The following is a 24,912-nucleotide window of genomic DNA, read 5'->3' as shown; positions in this document are numbered from 1 at the left end:
CAGAAACCGTTCTGTTTGGTGGAGACACAGTCTTGCTCATCTTTACCACATCGCTGATGACCACCACGCAGTCTTCTTCAAAATTTTCAGGGTCAAGTCAGCACCAGCAGCCATAGTCTGGGATCCCAGAGTTCCAAAAGAACCACTTGCTGCTGAAGTGTGCAGTGCTATACTGTTTGCACGTGCCATTGGAGGCTGCTCTCTTGTCCTATTTACTGTGAACTACCTTGTCAACGGCTTATCCCTGCTTGCACAAGTTTCATCCTCAAGCTGGGAATGGACGATGACTAGGTACTTTACTCTTTGCCTGGGCTCTTCAAGAAAAATAAACCCGTATCACCACAAAATACTGCATGGACATTTACTATACTTTGTGGACATTTACTTTCTTTCTTTGTTTCTTTCTTTCCGTTACACGAACAACACCGATTTGCCAATGACTTTAATACATGCATGGGAAGTCTCTCAAAACTAATCATATCGATCAGGAAAAAGTTAGGTCGCTGTGCATTGAAGTTATTACCCAACATTCATGGCCCAGCCACCCATCCCACCATGTTGAAGTGACTCTCCTCCCTCTTATGGCTCCATCATTGATGATAACTGCTCTGTTCGATGGCGTCCAGTTTCAAGACCAATGACTCCAGGTCACCTTAGATGGACTAGACAAGTAGATCGCTCTTCGTCAATGTGATGGCGATCTGAGGCGTTTGGACTCGATGGCCAAAATGGCAGACCCAAATGATCTATCTATCTATATAAAATGTGTGTGTGTGTGTGTGTGTGTGTGTGTGCGTGCATGCGTGCAGAGACATCCATTTCCGGTTTCATTTTTCAATTCAAAACAAAATCAAATTTTTAATGAAATAGTATGTGTCTATATATCTATCTACCTATATATATATACATACATACATACATACATACATACATATATATATATATATATATATATATATATATATATGCCGAACACTCGGCTCACATCACAGATTAACATAAGTTTACAGTTGGGCCAACAGCATAGTGAGAGTTGTATTATCAATGGTTTCTCCAATGCAGTAGGACATCTTTTACAGCTTAGTCCTTTGTGAAGAACTATGACTCTCAAACTAGAAGGCAAAATTGCACTGGCTCTTAGTGCTGCAGCCTTGGGGGCTAGCTGGCCTTTGGAAACCATCCCCAATGCTGACTGTCCTGAAACCCTCTTAGCCGAGAGAGTGGAGATTAACTTTGGCAAGACACGCACCACTATAATCAAATTCTAGCCCAAATAGTCGGGACAGCAGTTACCTCCTCTGCTGTTCTGATGGTCATAGTCAGACATGATATATATATATATATATATATATATATATATATACATATATATATATATGTGTGTGTGTGTGTGTATGTGAGTGTGTGTGTGCAAACATATCCATGCACTCAAGTTTTGACTAGCACACTGGGTTATGCTGCTAGTAGTCATCTGTCAAGTAGATGTGGTGTGGTGTTTTTTCAAATGGATTTGTCAGAACGTAGTAACGTCTCCAGAAAATGAAACTGAAACCACCCAACATCCCACTGCTCCACTGTGAGTTGGATTTTTTTCTTAATACCCCCCCCCCCCTCCCAGCCCCCTCCAACCCCCTTCATTTGCTCATACAGATTTCTCTATACCAACTGCATGTGTGTGTGTGTGTGTGTGTGTGTGTGTGTGGTGTGTGTGTGATGTGCATTCAAACAACAGCGTAACTGAGATAAGTGGTTCTCTTCCTTTTTTGTTTCTTTTTAAATCATTTCACAAAAATTAAAACTTGAGAAATGATGAATCATTCTGAATGATGAAAAGCAAAAAATCAAACAAACAGATGTTAAAAAACAATAATATAGATGATTCATATAAATCATGATTACTCATTGAAACAATCTTTTTTTGACAGAATAATAATGTAATATTTTTTTGTTGTTGTTGATAAATATAATAAAGAGGCAGCTAAATTACATACATAAACACACACCACTCATGTACACACACAAACAGCTGCACTCTAATGCTGGAATACAAAACCTTAAAACGTTATGACGTAAACATGTAAAAGATACCATGTTTTGCCACAATGTTTGCATGCCATGTTTCCGTTTTCCCATGCACAAACCAAGTTCTATTTAATGCCAATACTGAACTAAGAGCCAAGAGTCTTGTCAATCTTGTTATTCTATTTGAAGCCAATACAGAATTAAGAGGCTCATGTTTTGTCAATATTGTTCTTTATTTGAAGCCAATACTGAAGTAAGAGCTGTGAGTCTTGTCAATCTTGTTATTCTATTTGAAGCCAATACATAATTAAAAGCCTCGAGTCTTGTCAATCTTGTTCTTTATTTGAAGCCAATACTGAACAAAGAACCTTGAGTCTTGTTAATCTTGTTCTTTATTTGAAGCCAATACTGAACTAAGAACCTTGAGTCTTGTCAATCTTGTTGTTCTATTCAAAGCCAATACTGAACTAAGAGCCCTGAGTCTTGTCAATCTTGTTATTCTATTCAAAGCCAATACTGAACTAAAAGCCCTGAGTCTTGTCAATGTTGTTCTTCTATTCAAAGCCAATACTGAACTAAGAACCATGAGTCTTATCAATCTTGTTCTTTTCAAAGCCAGTGCTGAATTAAGAGCCTTGAGTCTTGTCAATCTTGTGATGTTGACAGCTTTCGGAGTTCTGTAAAACCTTTATTGAATTCCTCTGAAACATTCAACAAGGTATGTATGTCTCTTCAGCTGCATCTTCCACTGCATCCATACTACATTGTTCTCTCTATCCACCGGTTTTATCATGTGTAGCCTTTTTATTTTATTTTTTTTTTTTTAATGGGGCTGGGGAGGGCAGTTACCCAACAATCCTCCATTTTCAGAGGCGTGTGAAGGATGTTTTCATAATCCTTGTCTATTTCTCCTTGCTTAATAACTCCACCTCTTCCACCTCAAGTAACCTTAACATTGAGTTGCCTCACAATGTTTGGAACATCATGACTGGATCATACTCCTTTAACCTTCGCTGGCTATCGTGGGTCGTATACGACCCAGAAAGGTACATAAATGCAAATATATCAGCCAATTCTTAATATTTTTCTATGAAATTTCAGAAATGCTTCCTACACCTAAAAGGCCAACTTTTGCCAAAAAATGAAAAAAAATTCATTCATTAGTTAATGAGTAATTAAAGGTGGCGTCTTAACTACACACGGACGCTTGTGTGGGTCGTGTATGACCCATGCTTTTTAAACAGGAAAAAACGTGGTGACCTCTTGAAAGCTCATGTGGGTCATGCACGACCCATACCTTTTTAATAGTGAGTTCAGAAGGTTTAATTTGCAATTAGTTAAGGAAAATAAAGAAGTTTTACTTTCAATAGCCTCACTACCCCACTACTCTCCCAGTACCCCGCCCCCCTTCCCGCCCCGTCCCTTTCGCCTGTCTTCAGCTACAACCCCCTTCCTTCCCTTTCTCTAACAGCATGTACCTGTGTGACTGAGTATCTTTGATTGTGCATGTATAGGATGCTATATGCTATGAGTCACCTCTCTCTCTCTGTCTTGCTGTCTGTCTGTCTCTCTTTCTCTCTGTCTCACTGTCTGTCTGCCTGTGATGACTACAGACATTTAAGTATTCTTCCCCTAAAGCTTAAACTTGAATACAACAAAGCACTATTTATTTTTAAAATCATGTCTAATTATGCTCCATCTTTGAGAGATAGATTTCCCACCATGCTAGTGAATCAGACCAACAAGATTAAGATCCCCATTCCAAGAGTAGATCTGTTTAAATCCAGTCTCATTTATTCAGGAGGCTGTTTATGGAACAATATTTCATCCAATTTTAATGTTCAGAAAAGCATTCAAGAATTCAAAAAACATTATCATACACACCTTATGGACAAATATGTCAACAATCCTACTTAACTTGACTTTATCTTATTGAATACGCATATATAGTTTAATTGTATGTCTAACCACTATCGCAATACTTAATGATATACAACTGCAATCAGTGTCCTGCATACTTTGTGTTTTTTTGTTGTTGTTTTTTTTTTCTTTTTGCGGTGAGGGGGGAGGGGCCCGGGGGGGGGGGGGGGGGGGGATTTGTTTCTTTTGTTTTTTGGAGGGGAGGGGGAATTGATCTTTTTCCTTCATAATATGATGTTCGTATCAGGATTATGTACATGTGCATGTTTAAATGTGTATGTGAATGTCATGTCCTTATTTCTACATCTCTTTGTTACTTTGTGGATGTTTTGATTCATTTTCATTTTCTATTTGCCCTGAGGGCTGGATGAAAAAAAGCACATGTATGCTCATTCCACTTCCCTCAATAAAAAAAACTTCATTCGTTCGCTCATTCTGTCTCTCTCTCTCTCTGTGTCTCAGTTTCTCTCTCTCTCTATATATATATATATATCTATCGATCTCTGTGTGCATAAGTTGGGTTTGTATGTATGCGCATGTGGTGTTATGCGTATGTGTGTTTGATCAGTTGTGTGTGCGTGTGTGTGAGTGTATGTGCATGTGTGTGAATGCGTAAGCATGTGTTTCTTCTGAGCGTATCGTTTGTGTGAGTCTGTGTGTGCGTATGCGAGTGCATGTGTGTGTAATCAGTTGTTACGATATGTTTTCCTTTTCTATATTTTGTTTTATATTTAAGCTTTGGAGGAATATACAGGTTTTTGTCTCTTTACAAAGTATGGATCATGCACGACCCACACAAGCTTTGGAGGAATATACAGGTTTTTGTCTCTTTAAAGGTATGGGTCGTGGACGACCCACATGAGCTTCTGTGTGTAGTCAAAAGCAACAGCCAGCGAAGGTTAAAATGCATTTGTGGCTATTCATTAAAAATGATCCCTAAAACAAAAGAAAAAATATTAACAAAAGCTTGAGAAATTCAAGCAGACAGGCAGACAGAGGAACACAATGTATTTTGTCCACAGGACTGTTCTCGTTTTTAATTTATTTAAAAAAAGACATCTTTGATTCCACCTTCCAGCGACCCAGTCTCCCCCACTTCACCGCTGCACTCCCCACTCCTCTCCTGCCTTTCAAATGCTAACTTTCAAGTGGTGAAAATTGAAACTTTAACAAAACGTCTATTATCACCAGTATGTGTGATGGGACATTCAACAAAATTTCTCCTCTCTCTTGGTCTTCTTTTAGTGTATGTGCGTGTAATGAGAGAGATGGGAGGGCTGGATAGGGGTAGGGGTGGGAACTGTCTGGAACTCACTAAAAAATCGCAAACCATCTATTTGAGGCATTCTCTGTTCCTGCCTCTCCCTTCAAACACCCAAAACCCTACTGCCGGACATTCCAGTACCCTTGACAAAAGTTCAGGGCTCCAAAATGCAGCACAACCCTACTGTCCCTGTTGAGTTGAGAACTTCAAGCAGCTTCAGTTCACGCCCAGTAAGAAAAGCAGCAGTGTGGCGCTTGTCGACTCCACAGGATGAACTCAATCTTTGCTGGGAACTTCTCCCCCATTGGACGGCACCAGAGATCGAATGGTCAGATCGTACACCACGCCTTCCACCTTCTGCACACTGTACTTCAGCGAGTCAAACTTTTTACGAAGCATGTCGTTTTTCAGGTTGAGCAGGCGAAACCCTGAGTCCAACTCTGCCAGAAACTGGGACACTTTGATTGGACGGCCTGGATCTCCCGACACAACTGCGTTCACTGCAAAGCGTGCCTGGGAAAAAAAAAACATAAAATGATTCAGATACAAGAAGTTGATTTCCTGGTTTTGTCATGCATAAATCATGTTGTAAAATGATGATGTTGTTTTTAATATTCTATTCATAGATGATTCAGATGCAAGAAGTTGATTTCCTAGTTTTCTCATATGTAAATCATATTGTAAAATTATGTGTTTTTTGGGGGGGTTTGTTGTTTTTTTTTATTGTAGATGATTCAGATGCAAGACGTGGGGTGGCGCTGCGCTCAGTGGCGACAGTGTTTTTGTAATGTTTAAGTTTTCTCATATGTAAATCATATTGTAAAATTATATGTTTTTTGTGTTTTTAATTTTTTATGGGGGCTGGGGGGGTCGGTGAGAGAGTGAGTGAGACACCAAGAGAGGGGGGAGAGAAAGAGAGAGATGTGGATAAAAGACTAGAGACAAGGTAAAGAGAGAGGGGTGACAAGAAGGACAGCGAGAACAATAACTTGAGTAAGAGGAGGCAAAGACTGAAAGAGAGAGATATTAGAGAAAAAGGTAGAGTGACACAGGGATGGAGAGAGAGAGAGAGAGAGAGAGAGAGAGAGAGTAAAATGAATAAATGCAAGACGAGAGATGCGGTGCGAAGAATGAGTGATGAGAGAGAGAGAGAGAGCAGGATATAAGTGGACAGCACGTGTTGAAAGAAACAGAAAGAAGAATGAAAGAAATAAGAAAGACAAACAGAAAGGATGACAGATTCTGGTCCTCTGGTGAGAGACAGAGAATGAATGAATGAATACTGAATGAAAAAGTACAAAATACAACAACTAAAAGAGAGAGAAAAAAGATATAACTATAAGAGAGAGGATGGTGAACTAAGAAAAACAAAGAGTAAGCAAGAGAAAGAGAGGGAGGAAACAGAACGAAATAGGGAAGGAAAGAAAGAAAATGAGAGAGAAGAGGAGGTGAAGGAAACCTTACTCAGGAATTTCTGCTGTGAAAAATACACCTCTGCCAGTCACAGTTGCCAGCAAACAGTTCTCACAAATAAATGCTGCAATATTAAAAGACCGGTTCCTATGGAGAAAGGTACTACCACCACCAGAAAGAGAAATGTCTGAACTATCCGACAGTACAAACTTTAATGCCACAGAATCTCACGTATGCTCACAAGCACACCCATAAAGTGTGGGAATTTAGCGCGTTTTAATATAAGACAAAGAAGGGTCAAAGGAGGGTTAGGCGGGCACAGCGGCCGACTAAGTTTACGGATCTGGCACTATCAGTGCTGTCCGTGGGAGCTCGCTGTCGACTAAGTGTGTGGTTCTGTTTAGAACTTGGGCAGTTGTGTGGCAGGCTCATAGCTCCACGCGCAAGAACATCTCGTTACACTAGCTCATTCATTCCTACAGCTTTTTGCGCACACAATCAAAGCATGCAATACACTCACTCATAGGACTGTGACACTAACCGCCCCCGCACAACGGGATTTTTGTTGTGAGAGTGTGCAGGTGCACAATCGTTCATGCATGCATGCGTGTGTGTGTGTGTGTGTGTGTGTGTATGTGTGTGTGTGTGCGCGTGCATTTTACATTTATATACGATCGATTTATTGGATTTTTTTTTTTTTTTTTTTTACATTGTTGTACCTCCCGAAACCTGGAGGGGGTCAGGCTGGTGTTCTCCTGACCCACTCCCGGGAGGGTCACTACCTTGTCGTGGTCGGGAGGCTTAGTGGCCAGTGATCGAGCGAGCTATGTCGGCGGGGGCATCAGTGCTTCTTGGGGTTTGGTGCTCTGGTCCCAGGTCTTAATTGACAGCCTACATAGCCATCGTAGCTGTTAGGGCTGAATAAGTGGTGGTTTTGTACTGATGCCCCTGATAGGGCTTCCCATGCCGAACAGGTCGTGAGTGAGGCCCAAACTAAACGTGACCCACTGTCCCTTTCGCTATCCTTTGTTCTTCTTTTTACCGCCTCTTTTCTGTCCTCAGCTCCCCATCAAGCCTTCTTTTCCACATTCTTTTTTTCTCTGCGGCCTTCTTTAGGCCCGCCGTGTTTGCCGTGCGGCGCGACCTGTGATGGAGGGGAATGAGATCCTGGGGATTGAGAGAGCACGCTGCTCTCAACACATCCCTTTGGCTCGGACCTCTCCTAAGACAGGCGGCACACATTGGCCCGTGTGTGTCAATCGGCTACCCCTTCGTGGGGCTGGGTCAAGACTGGCAGTTTAGTGGCTGACGAAGGTAACCCCCGTAGTGCTCGGCTCTCTGTCCCCGGGAGCTGGGCATGATCGGGGGGGAGCACGTTGGAGCTGGGCTGCTGGTTGTATATCCCTCCCGAAACCTGGAAGGGGTCAAGCTGGTGTTCCCTTGACCCTGGCCCCTAAGTTGGACCCCATGGTGGGTGGGTAAGGGAGGGATGAATTAACATTTTTTTTCAACATGAATACTAAACAAACACACACCCCCAAACTTGGAAAAAGACGACGTCAGGGAACCGACGACTCAGACTCCGAGTCGGAGGTCGTTGAGACCTCCGGTTTTTGGCCATCATGGCTAGTGATGGAGGGCGCTGATGACGACAAGCCCTTGTCGGCTCTCAGCCCCTTCGCTGTCCAGAAGGGCTTTCAGTGTCTGGCAGGATCGCTCAGATCCATCAAGAGGCTGAGGAGCGGAGCGTTTTTAGTGCAGACAGAATCAAAAAGGCAGACACAGCTCCTTCTCAAGGCGACCACTTTCGTGGATAGGGCGGTGAAGATTTCCCCTCACAAAGGTCTCAACTGCTCAAAGGGAGTCATCAGATGCCCGGAGTTGAAAGGTGTGTCTGAGGCCGAGATCAAGAGCGAGCTGTCCTCTCAGGGAGTGACCGAAGTGTACAGGGTGACGGTGAGGAAGGGGTCGGACAGAGTCCCGACCAACACTTTCTTCCTCACCTTCTGCTGCCCGGATGTCCCCAAGGACATTCGGGTCGGATACCTGCTAGTTAATGTCAGCCTGTACGTACCGTCCCCTCTGAGATGCTTTAAGTGTCAGAAATTCGGACATGTCAGAGACCGATGTAAGGAGGAAGAGGCGTGTGGCACCTGTTCGAAGGCGGCGCACCAGGGTGATTGCGTCAGTGCAGCCCGGTGTGCGAACTGTGGAGGTGGCCACCCGTCCTCATCGAAGGACTGCCCCGCCTGGAAGAAAGAAAAACAAATCCAGAAAGTCAAGACAGAACAGAAAATTTCCTTCTTTGAGGCAAGGAAGCAGGTGGAGGCCGCGTCACCTAAGGCGTCGTATGCCTCTGTCGTCAGATCCAGGACGGTGGACGTCGTGGTCCAGACGATGTCCACAGGAACGCAGACGGACGACTTAACCGCCTCGTCGGAACCGTTGGCCTTGGGTGGAGGCGCTGTGTCCACCCCTTCCCGTCCTGCGCGGCAGTCCTCAGGGGCTGCTGGGCGGGAGAGAAAAGCCTCGGGCGGAGGCGCATTGTCTGCCTCCCGCCCCACCCCACCCCCCGGCCCCCCTCGCCCCGCCTCTCGTCTGCCTGGCCCTCGGGCTGGCGGAAGTGGCCGGAAACCCCCCGTACCTCCAAAACTCAAGGAGGGGAGGGTTGCGGCCACGGCGGGATCGGGAGGGGCCGAGGTGGTGGATATTCCGACTCGGTCGGAATCCGAAAAATTTATGTCAAAAAACAAATATTCCATCCTGGCGGACCTTGAGCCACCGCAAGCGGAGGAGCAGGGGGTAGCGATGGAATAGGCTGCTGCTTTATTTTTTAAAAAAACCTTTTTAATGGCAGTGATCCACTGGAATATCCGGGGATTCTATGCCAACTTCCAGGAACTCCAGCTGCTTTGTCGTGCTTTGAAACCTTCAGTGCTGGCGCTGCAGGAGACTCTGCAAAGAGATGGCAAGGTTTTATCTCTCTCTGGTTTTAACTCCGTTTTTAAACCCACTCAACCGAAGCAAGAGGGGTTGACGGGAGGTGTCGCTCTTTTTATACGTAAGTCCCTTTTATACAGTACAGTTCTTTTAAGCACCCCTTTACAGGCGGTGGCAGTCAGAGTCACGCTTGAGAAAACCATCACTGTCTGCTCTCTCTACCTTCCTCCTTCTGTCCGTGTTCTGAGGCAGGACCTCATGAACCTGGTCGACCAGCTCCCACGTCCGTTTTTACTGTTGGGCGACTTCAATGGACACTCCCCACTCTGGGGAAGTGAGATGACATCAGCCCGAGGTCTTCTCTTAGAAAACCTTCTTTCTGACATGGACTTGTGCTGCCTTAACGACAAGTCTCCCACTTACCTGCATCTGTCCTCTGGAAAGCTCTCGTGTTTAGATCTGTCGGTCTGCGATCCATCGTTGGTCCTGGACTACGAGTGGAAGGTGCACGACGATCTGCACAGGAGTGACCACTTTCCTGTCGTCCTCCGCCCCACAGATGGAGAAGGTGACTCTCTGCCTGACCGCCTGTATTACGACAAAGCAGACTGGAGTTTTTTTACCACCAAGATAAAAGCGGAGCTGCAGGAAGAAACAGTATTGAAAAGCAAGGACCCTGCTGACGCTCTGACTCGGATCGTTTTAGATTGCACCAAAGCAGCAGTCCCATCGTCTACCTCCAAGCCTCAGGTCCCTAGAACGCCCTGGTTCAACGCGGAATGTCGGGAGGCCCGCAAGTCTCGGAAGAGAGTGCAGCGATGCGTCTTTCGGAGACCGGAGTCCGATAGCGTTCGAAACCATCAACAGCTGAGGGCGAAAGCCAGGTATGTTTTTAAAAAGAGTCAGAGGAAGTCATGGAGAGATTTCTGCTCTTCCTTAACCTCCAACACACCCAAGAAGAAAGTGTGGAGGGTTTTAAAAAGAATTAAGGGCAAAAACGCATGCCCGACCTTTCACCATCTTAAACTCTCAGACGCTCTGGTCACAGAGAAGAAAGCAGTTGCCAATTTGCTTGCCTCCACAATAGAACAGAACTCGAGATCTGCTAACAAATCTGCTCGCTTTCTTAAAACCAAAAACCTGTCAGAAAAAACACCATGTAACTTCTTTTCCGACAACACAGAGAACTACAACCTTCCTTTCACAATGAACGAACTTAAATCTGCCATTCAGACCTGTACGGATTCCTGTCCAGGAATGGACGAGGTCCATTATAAACTCCTAAAACACCTTCCACAAACCTGTCTGGACACCCTGCTTAAAGTGTATAACCACATTTGGGTCACAGGCTTCTTTCCACCCTCCTGGCGGAAAGCCCTCATAATCCCGCTGCCGAAACCGGGAAAAGACCCCTCGAACCCCTCCAACTACCGCCCAATTGCACTGACCAGCTGCGTCTGCAAACTGATGGAGAAGATGGTCAGCGGTAGACTGATGTGGAAACTAGAGACCGACGGCCTTCTGGCGAAAGAACAGTGTGGTTTCCGCAAGCATCGCTCTGCCGTTGACCATCTGGTTCGTCTGGAAACCACGATAAGAAATGCTTTCGTCAACAAACAACATGTGGTGGCCATATTTTTTGACCTGGAGAAAGCTTATGATACCACGTGGAAATTTGGTATTCTTTCTGACTTGCACAAGCTCGGCTTCCGAGGACATCTGCCTCAGTTCATCCACAATTTTTTACAAGACAGACAATTCCAGGTGAGAGTCGGCACCACCCTGTCCGACATTCACGAGCAGGAGCTGGGTGTCCCGCAGGGGAGCATCCTGTCGCCGGCTCTGTTCAGTATAAAAATTAATGACATCGTTCAATCCGTTCAGAAAGGATCGGACAGCTCGCTGTTCGTGGACGATTTTGCCTTATATGCAACCGGCAGCAGGTACGCCAGCATCCAGCGACGGCTTCAGCTCTGCGTCAACAAAATCCAGTGTTGGGCAGAGGAGAATGGCTTCACATTTTCGTCCTCCAAAACTGAATGCATCCATTTTCACAATTTTCGCCAGTTTTATCCGGACCCTGAAATCCGTCTGGGAACATCCACCATCCCGGCGGTCAAGGAAGCCAGATTTCTAGGGGTCGTCTTCGATCAGAAGCTGAATTTTCTCAGCCACATTAAACAGCTGAAAATATCTTGCCTAAAAGCCCTGAACATCATCCGAGTCGTGGCACACACGAACTGGGGTACTGATAAGAGGACTCTCTTGCACCTCTACAGAGCCCTGGTCCGGTCCAAACTGGATTATGGAAGTGTTGTATACGGCTCGGCCAGACCGTCCTACCTGAAACTTTTGGACCCTGTACACCACCAAGGGCTCCGTCTCAGCTTAGGTGCTTTCCGCACCACCCCTGTGCACAGCCTGTACGCAGAGGCGGGGGAACCGCCTCTTTCCAACCGCAGACTGAAGCTGACCCTGAACTATTATTTGAAATTGTTTTCGGAACCTACAAACCCTGCTTACGACGCTGTATTCAACAACCCTTTCGATAAGAAATTTACAGACAACCCAAACTGCATACCTCCTCTCGGACTCCGCATTCAGCCGCACTTGGAAAATGCCGATCTGGATGTCGGTGGCATCTCAGATTTCTCTAAGTTCCCTGACAGCCCCCCGTGGACCTTTACAACACCTGAGGTCCGATTCGATCTGGCCTCATACCGTAAGGACACTACCAGTTCTCTGGCCTACAGAACCTACTTTTCGGAACTGTGCCACAAATTCCCCACTTTTCAGGGCATCTTCACTGACGAGTCCAAGTCAGAGGACGGAGTCGCCGCATCTGCGTTCTGTCCCGCCTTTCCTGACCGGCCCTCAACGGAACACATCCTGTCTGACAGCTCGGTATACACCGCAGAACTGACCGCACTGGTCCTGGGGTTAAAAATGGTTCTCTCTTCCAAACAGAAGAGATTCATGATCTTTTCCGACTCTTTGTCAGCCCTGGAGGCAATCGCCTGCAGGAATATCACTCATCCCAAACTGCTGGAATTTTATTAAACTTTTACTCTCGCAACGAAGAAAGGATACGAGGTTGTGTTGGCCTGGGTTCCCGGACATGTTGGCATTCGTGGTAACGAAAGGGCGGACCTGCTGGCCAGGAACGCTGTAAAGAAAGAATTGTCCAGATCCTTGGTACCCTATACAGACATGAAGCGGAAGGTCAATACTCACATTAAGGATCTTTGGCAAGAGAAGTGGAACACCCAGACGGACAACAAGCTCTTCCAGATCCGTCCGGACCTAAAAGAGACCCTCCCTTTGGGGGTGAAGAACAGAAAGGAGGAGTCTGTGCTGTGCAGACTGCGTACGGGGCACACTTTTTTTACTCATTCTTACTTGTTGAAGGGGGAGGAGGCCCCTCGATGCATTCCCTGTGACGAGCCTCTCACCGTGAAACATGTGCTCCTTGACTGTTGGGATCTGCATGACGTTAGACGCAGACATTACACGGCGGTTTCTTTGAAGACTTTGTTTCGTGATGTCCCTCCGTGGGCGCTGATGGACTTCTTAAAAGAAGTGAACCTTTTTAACCAGATTTGAAGGTTTTAAACTATGGAAGTTTTTTTAACTTTGGAGTGGAAAGTTTGAAGTGGTGACTCGTTTTAATTGGTTGGTTTTTTTTTTTTTAGCCTTGTAGTAGTAATTGACGCGGTGATAGCCTTGAGATGGCCTTAGTGGTCGGCGAGGCTCTAAGCACCATAATTTCATTTCATTTCATTTACATTGTTGTACACTACCTTGTCTTAACATGTGTGTGTGTGGGGGTGAGGGTGAGGGTTAAATATTCATATTTTATTTGCTGGATGTTTTCTATCAGTATACATCGTTGTGCAATACTTTCTTTTCTTAATGTGTGCGTATGTGTGGGTGTGTGGAGGTGGGGAGTTGTTTTGGTCAGTTACTGGGAGTTTTTATCTGACTTGTTTTAGTGTATTAATAATAATAATAATAATGGAAACTTATACAGCACACTATCCAGAAATCTGCTCTAGGTGCTTTACAAAAACGCTTTTGTTAACCTTTCCCGTACGTCGTGGGTGTGAAATCACCCAGACAAGTGTTTTTGCTCTGTAACTCAAGTAATATTGAAGCCACTTCCACATAATTTCATGACTTTGTCCATAATATAGTTTACTACATATCCACAGAACATTATTTTCTTTTATACATAAACAAAGAAGTTATTAATCAATTAATGTCCCAGTACGTCGTGGGTGTGACGACACCCATACTCCCAAAGAATAAACCTTGCACGCCGTACGTCGTGGGTGTGGAGCCACCCATGCAAAGCTTGCGCGCCACGCGTTGTCGACATGACGTCATTTGGGCTCGCTACAGAGAGAGATCAGAGTGACCTTGTCTTTTGTTGATCGTATCCCAGTTCAAGTCTGCGTTAAGTTTTACTCTAAAGTTGTAACTAATTTCAGAAAACAATATTTATTGCACTAGATATCTTCAACAATATTGAATGAACTGTTTTTCTTGTAGAGAATGATCAGGAGCAACTGATTGATAGCTTTTTATCTAGTTGGAATTAAAGTGCCTTTCTAAGAACTAGATATAAAAAATTTTTGTAAGTCTGAAATCAACTGATCTAAAATCTAGTTGATATATAAATTTTATTCTTATCCTAATCTGTTCAAAGTAGAGAAAACCCGACTATGGCTAAAAAAAGAAAGACAGTTGATACAGAAATTTTATTCTTATCCTAATCTGTTCAAAGTAGAGAAAACCCGACTATGGCTAAAAAAAGAAAGAAAAAAAAAAGATATTTGGATGAACTATGACAAAGTTAAAACTGTGTCAGAAAAAAATCTTTCTTTTAGGTATTTGATGAGTAAAATATGCATGTTATCTCTAATATCAGTTTGTGGGCGTCTGTATTTGAGAGAAACTGCACTGTGCTACACGAGTTCACATACATGTTCATGCACATATCCACATCTATTTTATATGCCTACACGCTATATATAAGCCTTTCCATGCACACACACACACACACACTGCACACACACACACACACACTGTCTCTTTGTCTCTCTCTATGTCTGTTGCTCTTTACGTCCGTCTGTCTGTCTCTCTCAAACATGCAATAATATTCACATGTAAACACGCAGATACACGCACATTCATGCAGCCGCCTGTGCATAGCTATACAGTCTGCTATTTGCCTCGAGCAGCACCGCGCGTGGGCTAAAAAATATCAGCACTGGCTAGGGATAGCCTTGACCGAAACAGGATGGGCGTGTAGCCGCTAAAAAAAACAACAAAAGCAACAACAAAAACAACACACACACACACACACACACACACACACACAAACAAAAACAAAAAAACCGTTTTTTGTAAGTAACAACACTCTCTTCTCACGGGCAAAACTTATTCACAATGCGCCTGGTCAAGCACTGGAGTAAATAGCCTACACGCACAAGTGGAAACTGCGCATGCAAGTCTGCTGAAGAAAAGTCAAATTTGCTTTACGGACAAGTGTGGGTTACTGTGCACCCACGACGTACGGCAAGGTCTTATTTCTTCAGTGAAACCATGGGTGCCTACACACCCACGATGTACAGCGAAGGGTTAGTTCGTACACAGAAACCATGGGTGCCTGCACACCCACGATGTACAGCGAAGGGTTAGTTCGTACACAGAAACCATGGGTGCCTGCACACCCACGACGTACAGCGAGGGGTCATTCCTTCTTAGAAACCATGGGTTTCTGCACACCCACGATGTACGGCGCGAAAAAATTTTAGGCGACGTACGGGAAAGGTTAACATAAAACATTACATCAATGTTACATACACACACCAAAATGTGACTACACACACACACATGCACACACACACACACACACACACACACACACTGCATATCACTTCAAGTGGAAAGACGTTAAACTGAAGACAACACACACACACTGCATACATACATTTTAACATACATGTGTATCTAACAGCTACCCTAACACATACACACACATAGGCTGGCACAAACTTACATAAACACATGCACACACAATACACATTCATATACATGTATGTAGTTATGTACACATACATATGTATTGTATATTACATATGTTCATTTTTATGTTGGTGTCTACAATGAGCCTGTGATTGCACACGTTATTTCCATGTGAATTAATAAAGTGTTTTTGAATTTGAATTTGAATTTGAATTGAAATTTGAATCTGAATTTGAATTTGACATTGATTTCCTGGTTTCGTCAAACATAAATCATATTGTAAAAAGATATTGTTTTTATCTATCTATTACTATTTCATAGATGACTAAGATGCAAGAAGCTGATTTCCTGGTTTTGTCATACACGAATCATAATTATTGTAAAATGATGTAGTTTTTGTGGGGGTTTTTTGTGTTTTTTCTATATGTTTCTGATGCAAGAAGCTGATTTCTTGTTTTTGTCATACATAAATCATATTGTAAAATTACATTTTTGTTTTTTAACATATGATTCAGATGCAGGAAGCTGATTTCCTGGTTTTGTCATGCACAAATCATATTGTAAAATTATGTTGTTTTTTGCTTTATTCTGTTCTTATAGATGATTCACATGCAAGAAGTTGATTTCCTAGTTTTGTCAGACGTAAGTCATATTGTAAAATAATGTTTTAAAAAAAATATTCAGACGCAAGAAGATGATCTATTTTTCAGTTTCGTCATAACGTAAAACATGCTGTAAAAAATGCTGTTTTTGGGGTTTGTTTTTTTTCAAGATAAGGAAAACTGTACTTACATACCTCTCTGATTCAGTGCACCCTTACTGTCCATCAAGCAGACGTCGCTCTTCAGAAGCCACATCTATTCTTTGTTTTCCAAGGGTCAATACAAAATCCTTTGGTGAACTTTCAGTTTCTTTCTGTTTCCCAACAGTGCAAAACGTTCGCCGACCCAGTCAGTGTAATGCCATCTATTTAGAAACATTTCACTCATGTACAAATCTTTCCCCACATGCGAAAGTATGTGGAATGCTGGGTAGGGGGAAGTGTGCAACCTCCCCCCCTCTCGACCACCCTTCCAGACCCTAATCAAAGCTACTTTTGTTTTCTCCGCATAGGCGGGCAGTAGTTTGCACAGGAGAGGAATCGGACTCCCTGCTGGAGTCTGCACTAATGGGTCACGGTAAAGTATGCGTAGTTAAACTTTTTTGTGTGTTAGATAGTATGGTTTGCATGAGTTCTAGTAGCATCTTTGATGTTTTTGTTTGTATTTTTGTATGTGTGTGTGGTGTGTGTGTGTGTGTGAATGTGTTTTTTTTTTCTTTTTTGGTGAAGTGTGTGAGTGTGTGCAAGCATGTGCATGTGTGCATGTGTGTGAGTGTGTGTATGTGCGTGCATACACATGCGTAAGTGCACGCATGAGTGTGTGCTCATGTAAAGCATTCTGACCTCTATGCGATGAAGGCGCAATACTACTATTACTATTATTGTTATCATTATCATCATCATTATCATAATCATTGTCATTATCACTATCATTATCTGTGCTTACCAGTTCTGATGCCATGGTCAGCACACCCATGAGGAAATCGTCCAGGTCAATGTGAAAACCATCCTCCCGTCTGACTTTGACTGCAACAACCATTTCACTCATTTCAATCCATGACATTACCTCCTAACATGACAATGACCATTACCTCCCAACACAATGACCATTACCTCTAACAGCAACATGACAGTCATTAACCCCAAACATGACAACGACCATTACCTCTAACAGCAACATGACAGTCATAGACTCGCAACATGACAACGACCATCACCTCCCAACACAATGACCATTACCTCTAACAGCAACATGACAGTCATAAACTCCCAACATGACAACGACCATTACCTCCCAACACAATGACCATTACCACTAACAGCGACATGACAGTCATAAACTCCCAACATGACAATGCCCATTACCTCTAATAGCAACATGACAGTCATTAACCCCAAACATGACAATGATCATTACCTCTAACAGCAACATGACAGTCATAAACTCCCAACATGACAACGGCCATTACCTTCCAACACAATGACCATTACCTCTAACGGCAACATGACAGTCATAAACTCCCAACATGACAACGACCATTATCTCTAACAGCAAAATGACAGTCATTACCTCCAAACATGACAACGACCATTACCTCTAACAGCAACATGACAGTCATTACCTCCCAACATGACAACCATTACCTCTTAACAGTAACATGACAGTCATTACCTCCCAACATGACGACCATTACCTCTAACAGCAACATGACAGTCATTACCTCCCAACATGACAACGACCATTACCTCTAACAGCAACATGACAGTCATTACCTCCCAACATGACAACGACCATTACCTCTAACAGCAACATGACAGTCATTACCTCCCAACATGACAACCATTACCTCTAACAGCAACATGACAGTCATTACCTCCCAACATGACAACCATTACCTCTAACAGTAACATGACAAGCATTTCTTCCCAGCATGACAACTGTCATTACCTCCAACAGAAACATGACAGTCATTTCCTCCCAACATGACAACGACCATTACCTCTAACAGCAACATGACCATTTTAACAGCAACATGACAGTCATTACCTCCTAACATTACCATGACCATGATCTCTAACAGCAACATGACAGTCATTACCTCCCAACATGACAACCATTACCTCTAACAGCAACATGACAGTCATTACCTCCCAACATGACAACCATTACCTCTAACAGCAACATGACAGTCATTACCTCCTAACATTACAATGACCATTAACTCTAACAGCAACATGACATTCATTACCTCCCAACATGACAACGACCATTTCCTCTAACAGCAATATGACAGTCATTACCTCCCAACATGACAACGACCATTTCCTCTAACAGCAACATGACAGTAATTACCTCCCAACATGACAACCATTACCTCTAAACAGTAACATGACAGTCATTACCTCCCAACACAACAACCATTACCTCTAACAGCAACATGACAGTCATTACCTCCCAATATATCTGCTGTCTCCTGCTGTGAGATGAGCTGGTCTCTCATCAGGTAAACCTTCAGAGCAGACAGGTACGCCAGTCGCTGAATCACAAATCTCCACTGGTCGTTAAACCTGAAACACCAAAGTACCTTCTGTACAAACTTACAGAGAGATCTACTTGCACTTGAACACGACTTAAAACCAAAACAGAACAAAAAAACCAAAAAAACCAAAACAAAACAAAACAAAAAAACAACCAAAAAAAACAATAAAAAACACAAAACCTTTCCCCAAAAAAACACAAAACAAAACCAAAGATCCACCAGATGCGAAAAACGTAACACTGTAGTTTGGATGAGTTTCTTTGGCCACACTGCAGTGTTGTGTGGCCAAGGGAACTTGTCCAAACTACAATCTTATGTTTTTCTAATGACATTCTGTTTCCTTAGTTTGCCAGAAATAAGCTTTAAAATATGGTGTTGTTTAAACAGGGCTATGCCTATATTGTAATTTATTTGCTTCCGAAAAACAAAAAAAATAAACAGAACTGGCTTTGCAAGGGAGAAAAAAAAAAAAACAACAACAAAAGGCTTATGATCAAAACTATAAAAGTATGCACATACTGTCTGAAAGCTTACACAAGCTCTGCAGAAGGCCTTGGTGCAAATCTTTTCACAAAAAAGCGAAAAAAAGCATAATTCTTGCCACTTGTAGCACCCTAGTCATGCGCTTTTTCATGTTATAGTTTACCTAATACTACAGTTTTGTTGTATACATTACCTATAATTTACACATAACACTTGGCTATCAAATTTACTTGTAGCAGAACAATCTGTTTGTACCTGTAATACTGGTTGACAGGTATTTTTGCAGCCAACTCCGAGAACTGTGCTTTCACTTTGACAAACAGGGGGTCAGTTTTCTGACATGCAGCCAACACTGCAACAAACCAGACTTCCATGAACACTGGATACGTATTGTGTGTCAAAATTTAAAGCATGTATATAAACATCAATAAGGTTTATCTTACAGTTACACACAAAAATAACTCTCTCACACACAGTGCACACACAGTGCACACACACTCACACACACAAACACTGGTGCCTGGTATCTTTCTGCAAAAAACTTTTAAAGCTGTTACTGAGTATCATTTTTCCTTGTTATTATATATATATATATATATATATATATATATATATATATATATATATATATATATATATAACAAGACAATGCTCACTGCAAATCAAATAATTCAGCTGCCAACAATTCAATACAAGCTATCTGAACAAATATTATGATATAGCCAAATTCTAATGCAAGTCAGTGCAGTAAAATCCAAGATCAGATGACAGTGTCAATGTGATAAAGGCATAAAAAATGTATTCTTTCACAAATCAAATATGATTTAATACACTCTTTTTCTTCTTTCAATGCAAAAGCTACAGACATCTCTTCTCATTAGGAAAATCATTAACCTTTCCCGTACGTCGCCTAAAATTTTGCATGCCATACGTCATGGGTGTACAGACACACATGCTTTCTATGAAGGAAAGACTCTTCAGCGATGTCGTGGGTGTACAGCAACCCATGGTTTCTGTGTAGGAACTAACCCCTTCCAGTACATCGTGGGTGTACAGCAACCCATGGTTTCTGTGTAGGAACTAACCCCTTCCCGTACGTCGTGGGTGTACAGACACCCATGGTTTCCATGAAGGAAAGACCCCTCATCGTATGTTGTGGGTGTACAGACGCCAATGGTTTCTTTGAAGAAACAAGACCTTGCTGTACGTTGCGGGTGTATCGTCGGTAACCCACATCTATCTGTAGAACAAATTTGATGTTTCCTTCAGCAAACTTCCATGTCCGGTTTCCAGTTGCATGCATGCATTTCCTCAAACGCATGACCAAGAGCAGGGTTGTGAGAGCTTCGCGTAAATGGGCTTTTCCATTTCATTATAAACAATGAAAAAATTCTTTTTTTTTTAAACTGAACTTTTAGTCGGGCGTGTGACTGCCACAGAAAACCCCCAGCAGAAGCCATTCTGAGATATGTGCAAATTCGGAGAGAAAATGAGGGAGGGGGAAGGGGGTGAAACTTAGGTATGATGTCATCTGGACATGGTGTCCAACGCCAATGACAATGTATTTTGACGACAAAATCGAAGAAAGAAAAAAGCCACACTCTTTACGTCTGTCCCCGCGACTGATAATAATGAAAGGCCCATTTCAGTCTGATCTGTTCTGTACGTGTTGATGGCAGCTCTCTTGTGCCAAACATTATGTATTACTTAGAACTGACTGAGAGTCAATTCTGAGTGTTTTGATGAAATCTAGCATGCTTTGAATTAAAGACAACAAACAAAACAAACGCGCTTTATAACAACGAATAAACAATGATTCACTCCCGCCCTTTTGGAGTGTACCAATGTTCTCATGGTCCAGCAAGACACACACACACACACACACACACACACACACATACACACACTGATATATGTGTGTACATAGACACCTCCACACAGACACAGAAAGACAGACACAGACACACACACACCGCCCTTGCACATACACATGCACTCGCGTACACGTTGATGCACACACTCACACACACACACACACAAACGTGTGCACAGATCTCTGTCCCTGTCCAGCTACACTTTGTGGAACAAAACCCTGCAACATTTGACTAATGCTCTGTGTGTGTGTGTGTGTGTGTGTGTGTGTGTGTGTGTGTGTGTGTACATGTGTGTGTGTGTGGCAAAATTACATCAGATGATGATGCAGTGGTACATTTAGTGGCTGCAGCTTACAGATATTTAGATCAGGGATCTATAGACGAAGTACAAAAGATGCATCTCCATTATGAATAGAAATGTTTTTTTTGTTTTGTATCAGATTTTAGGCTTATAGAAAACACTGTTCTTTTGTTTTTGTGTTTATGTGCACACACACACACACACACCACACCCCATCCTCTGCACACACAGACCTACACACACACATACATACACAAACACAGGCGTGTCTATTCCATAGGCTGTGAGAAAGGATTGTAAAAGTGCCCACAAGAGCGTAAGTGATTCTTTCTTCTCCTTCCCCTTCTTTCCCCCCTCCCTCCCCTCCTCCCTTATCGCATGATACGATGACAGACACGAGCACGGTGTGTTTACTGTATGGAGTTCAACTGACGCCGGAGGCACTGATACCATGCAGTCCCTTTCCCTTGACTGAGATGTTGGCATTCCTGGCGCTTTTTTTCTTCTTCATAGTCAGGTTTCTTTTGTTTCAAACTGATTGGAATAAGAACAAAATTCTGTAACAACTAGATGTAGATCAGTGGGTTTGAGACATACAATAATATTTAGTTCTCAAAGGTTTTTCCAACTAGATAAAACTAGCCGTTACCAATCAGTTCTGATGATTTTTTTTTTTTTTTTTTTTAACAATAAAAACAATTCATTCTAAATTGTATTTAAATTAGTTATTTTATCTAGTACAATCGATATCCATTTTTGAAATGAGCAGACATGAACAAGTACTTAGTACATCATTCACAACAGACAAAAAGGCCTGATCTCGGTGGCACCAAATCCAAACAGTGGGCAAGAAGCACTTTCATGCCAACGCCCCCTACCCCCGCACTCTGTCTCTCTCCCTCTCCCTCTCTCCAGCAGGCACGAGTGACGTCACATAAACAACATGTGGTATGCAAGGCTGCTCTTTTTGAGTATGGGTGGATCCACACCCACGACGTACGGCGTGCAAAATTTATTCTTTAAGAGTATGGGTGAGGACACACCCATGACGTACTGGGATGTCTATTGTATATTTATTTCTTTGTTTATGGATAAAACAAAACATTTTTCGGTTGACATGTAATATGATACATTATAAACAAAGTCATGAAATTTAATGGAAGTGTCTTCAAAATTACTGGAGTTTCAGAGCAAAAAAAGTGTGTGGGTGTGTGCACACCCACGACGTACGGGAAAGGTTAAGATATAACCTTGCAATATAGTTGCATCACAATACCATTGTCAGTCATAATCAAACTACAAAGAAAAAGTACATAACTTGATCAGTTGATGCATAGTCAGAAGAAGCTGGAAAAAACAAAAACTTCAAGGTGCTCTTTAAAGTTCAAGAGGAAAGGAGATAACCATACAGACCACAACTTGTTTTTCCAAGTGATATACATGCAATGCATGTCATATGTGTTCACTTGCTTACCCATTGGTATAAGAACTGATTTATTCCTGTGAGGAAAAATTGCTGACAAGATCTTTCTATTTTGACTTTCCCATTCATGATGTCATCTTGCATGAAGATCACAGAACTTGTGATAAGTAATTATGTGCTGTTTTCTTATCACATGAAGTAAGTTTACCAGCATTCCAAAGTTGTATCACACTTTTTCTTCTTTTTTTCTTCTTTTTTTTTTGTGTGTGTAACATGTCTGTGTGAGCGTGTATGTATGTGTGTCTGAAACCTGATTGAATGCCACAGGAAATGAGTGATAAACGCCCAAAGGCAGCTGTCAGTCGGCATTACCCAGGTAGCCAGCTTGTTGTGCAAATGACTCCATGTTTGTAAAGCGCTAAGAGTGTGGTCTCTGACCAAGGATACGTGCTGCCATATATCATCATCATCATCACACTGACATTTGGCTCCTGTTTTAAACATCTTAATCTATTTAATCAATATTTGTTACCTTGATCAGGGGCTGCTGTTTGATGAATAGCCTGCATAACACTCTGTATTTCCCGTGCTGTCTGCTCCAAATCTCGTACCACAGTACGGATCTCCTGGACACACGCACATGCACAAATGCATACATTGTAACTGTGACGAAGTCATACAAGTTTGCAATTGCATGTGCGCACATACATGCACACACACGTATACCAAATTAGTATTGCTAACATAACTAACATGTCACAAATATGCACAATGCAAAAACGTCTTGAAATTCCAACTAATGTTTCACTTTAGCTGCTCTTGTTATCAATGATAACACACGCAGCCAAGCATTAGTTGGATAATATCTTTGTTGGTTGGTGTAACTGTTACACACCACCCCCGTTTCCAGTGTCTGATTAATTTACAACTTCATGAAATCACACACTATGGCACATACAAATTCTTGCTGACTGACAACCTGCTTCATCATGAATCATGGATGTAGAATTCACTGCACTGCAAGAAGAAAGGGTGTGGTGGGGGTGAGGGTTGGGTGGTAGCTGCAATTTTGGGTGGGACTTTTTGTGGATGCAAGTTGCAACTGTTTTTAACCCACACTCTGTCATTGGGGATTAATATGCATGCTGTGTAAATATGTCATGTGTCAAGAATACCATCGGCATATGGCAAGACAAACTCTCTTCTTCCGAAAGATGGTAATGGGATTTAATGTCCCAAAGATGCAATGGTGCATTCACGCATGGAAGCGCGGTTTATATTCTTTACGACCTGTTATACATAGAATGGAGAAAATCCGAGTAAGAACCATAATTAACTAAGATGGGGAAAATCCTCCTGAACTGAACGGCTCGGCGGAGATTCGAACAGTCTGGCACTCTACCAACTGAGCTATTCCGACCCCTACACACATATAAAATCACACTCACAGACACACACAAATGCACGCTCGCACGGATGCACACACGCAGCAATCTGCTATGCGAGTGGGTGATACCCGTTCGATGTTAGGCACAAGGCATCGAATCTGATTGAACTCTGATCAGTCTGGGTCTGCACTGATTGCAATACGCAAACGGGTGAATTTTCAAACCTCTTTCCGCTCAAAGTCTTGGTCCAGATACTGCTGAAAATCTGAAAACACACCAGAAACAGCCATTTTCGACAATATTTTTGCCGCTCTCTGATTTTTTCCTTCTTGCAGTCAGTGATAACCAAACACGAGCAGCAGATGGTGTGTTTGTTGATATCACTTACTTCCCCTTTCACATCTTTTTACAAAAATCAACCCGAACTTGTCTACTTTTCCCCAAAGAATTTAGTTCTACCTGAGCGCCGGCGGGGTAATCTTATTGACCGTTCTTCTTCTTCTTCCACTTTAGCGACCACGATCATCATTGTGATCATTCTGTCATTCAAAATGGGGAAATCTGACCTGAAAAAAAAAGAAGAAAAAAAGCAGAACCATGACAGTTAAGCACCCCCAGTTCAGCCATGGGAACCCGGGCCCCAGAAAAAGAAAAGAAAAAAAGGTGCTGCCCTGTTGAAGCTTGGAGGCCCTTCACACGAAAGCGTCGATGGT

The 24,912-nt window shown here is 42.7% G+C and overlaps 1 protein-coding gene across 1 annotated transcript; it reads right to left on the bottom strand.

The window, feature by feature from the left end:
- Positions 1-393: 393 nt before the first annotated feature.
- Positions 394-24,578, bottom strand: LOC143288515 (translin-like). The gene is made up of 6 exons (XM_076597095.1): positions 24,424-24,578; positions 23,344-23,437; positions 19,469-19,565; positions 18,643-18,758; positions 17,137-17,216; positions 394-5,719 (listed from the first exon to the last, which is right to left on the bottom strand). The coding sequence occupies exons 1-6, from the start codon at positions 24,487-24,489 to the stop codon at positions 5,483-5,485; spliced, it is 690 nt and encodes a 229-aa protein (XP_076453210.1). The 5' UTR covers positions 24,490-24,578; the 3' UTR covers positions 394-5,482.
- Positions 24,579-24,912: the final 334 nt, after the last annotated feature.

The sequence above is a fragment of the Babylonia areolata genome, chromosome 12, assembly GCF_041734735.1.
Source record: "Babylonia areolata isolate BAREFJ2019XMU chromosome 12, ASM4173473v1, whole genome shotgun sequence".
NCBI lineage: Eukaryota > Metazoa > Mollusca > Gastropoda > Neogastropoda > Buccinidae > Babylonia > Babylonia areolata.
The sequence above is the reverse complement of the archived record's forward strand: the minus strand, read 5'-3'. Positions and strand labels throughout refer to the sequence as shown.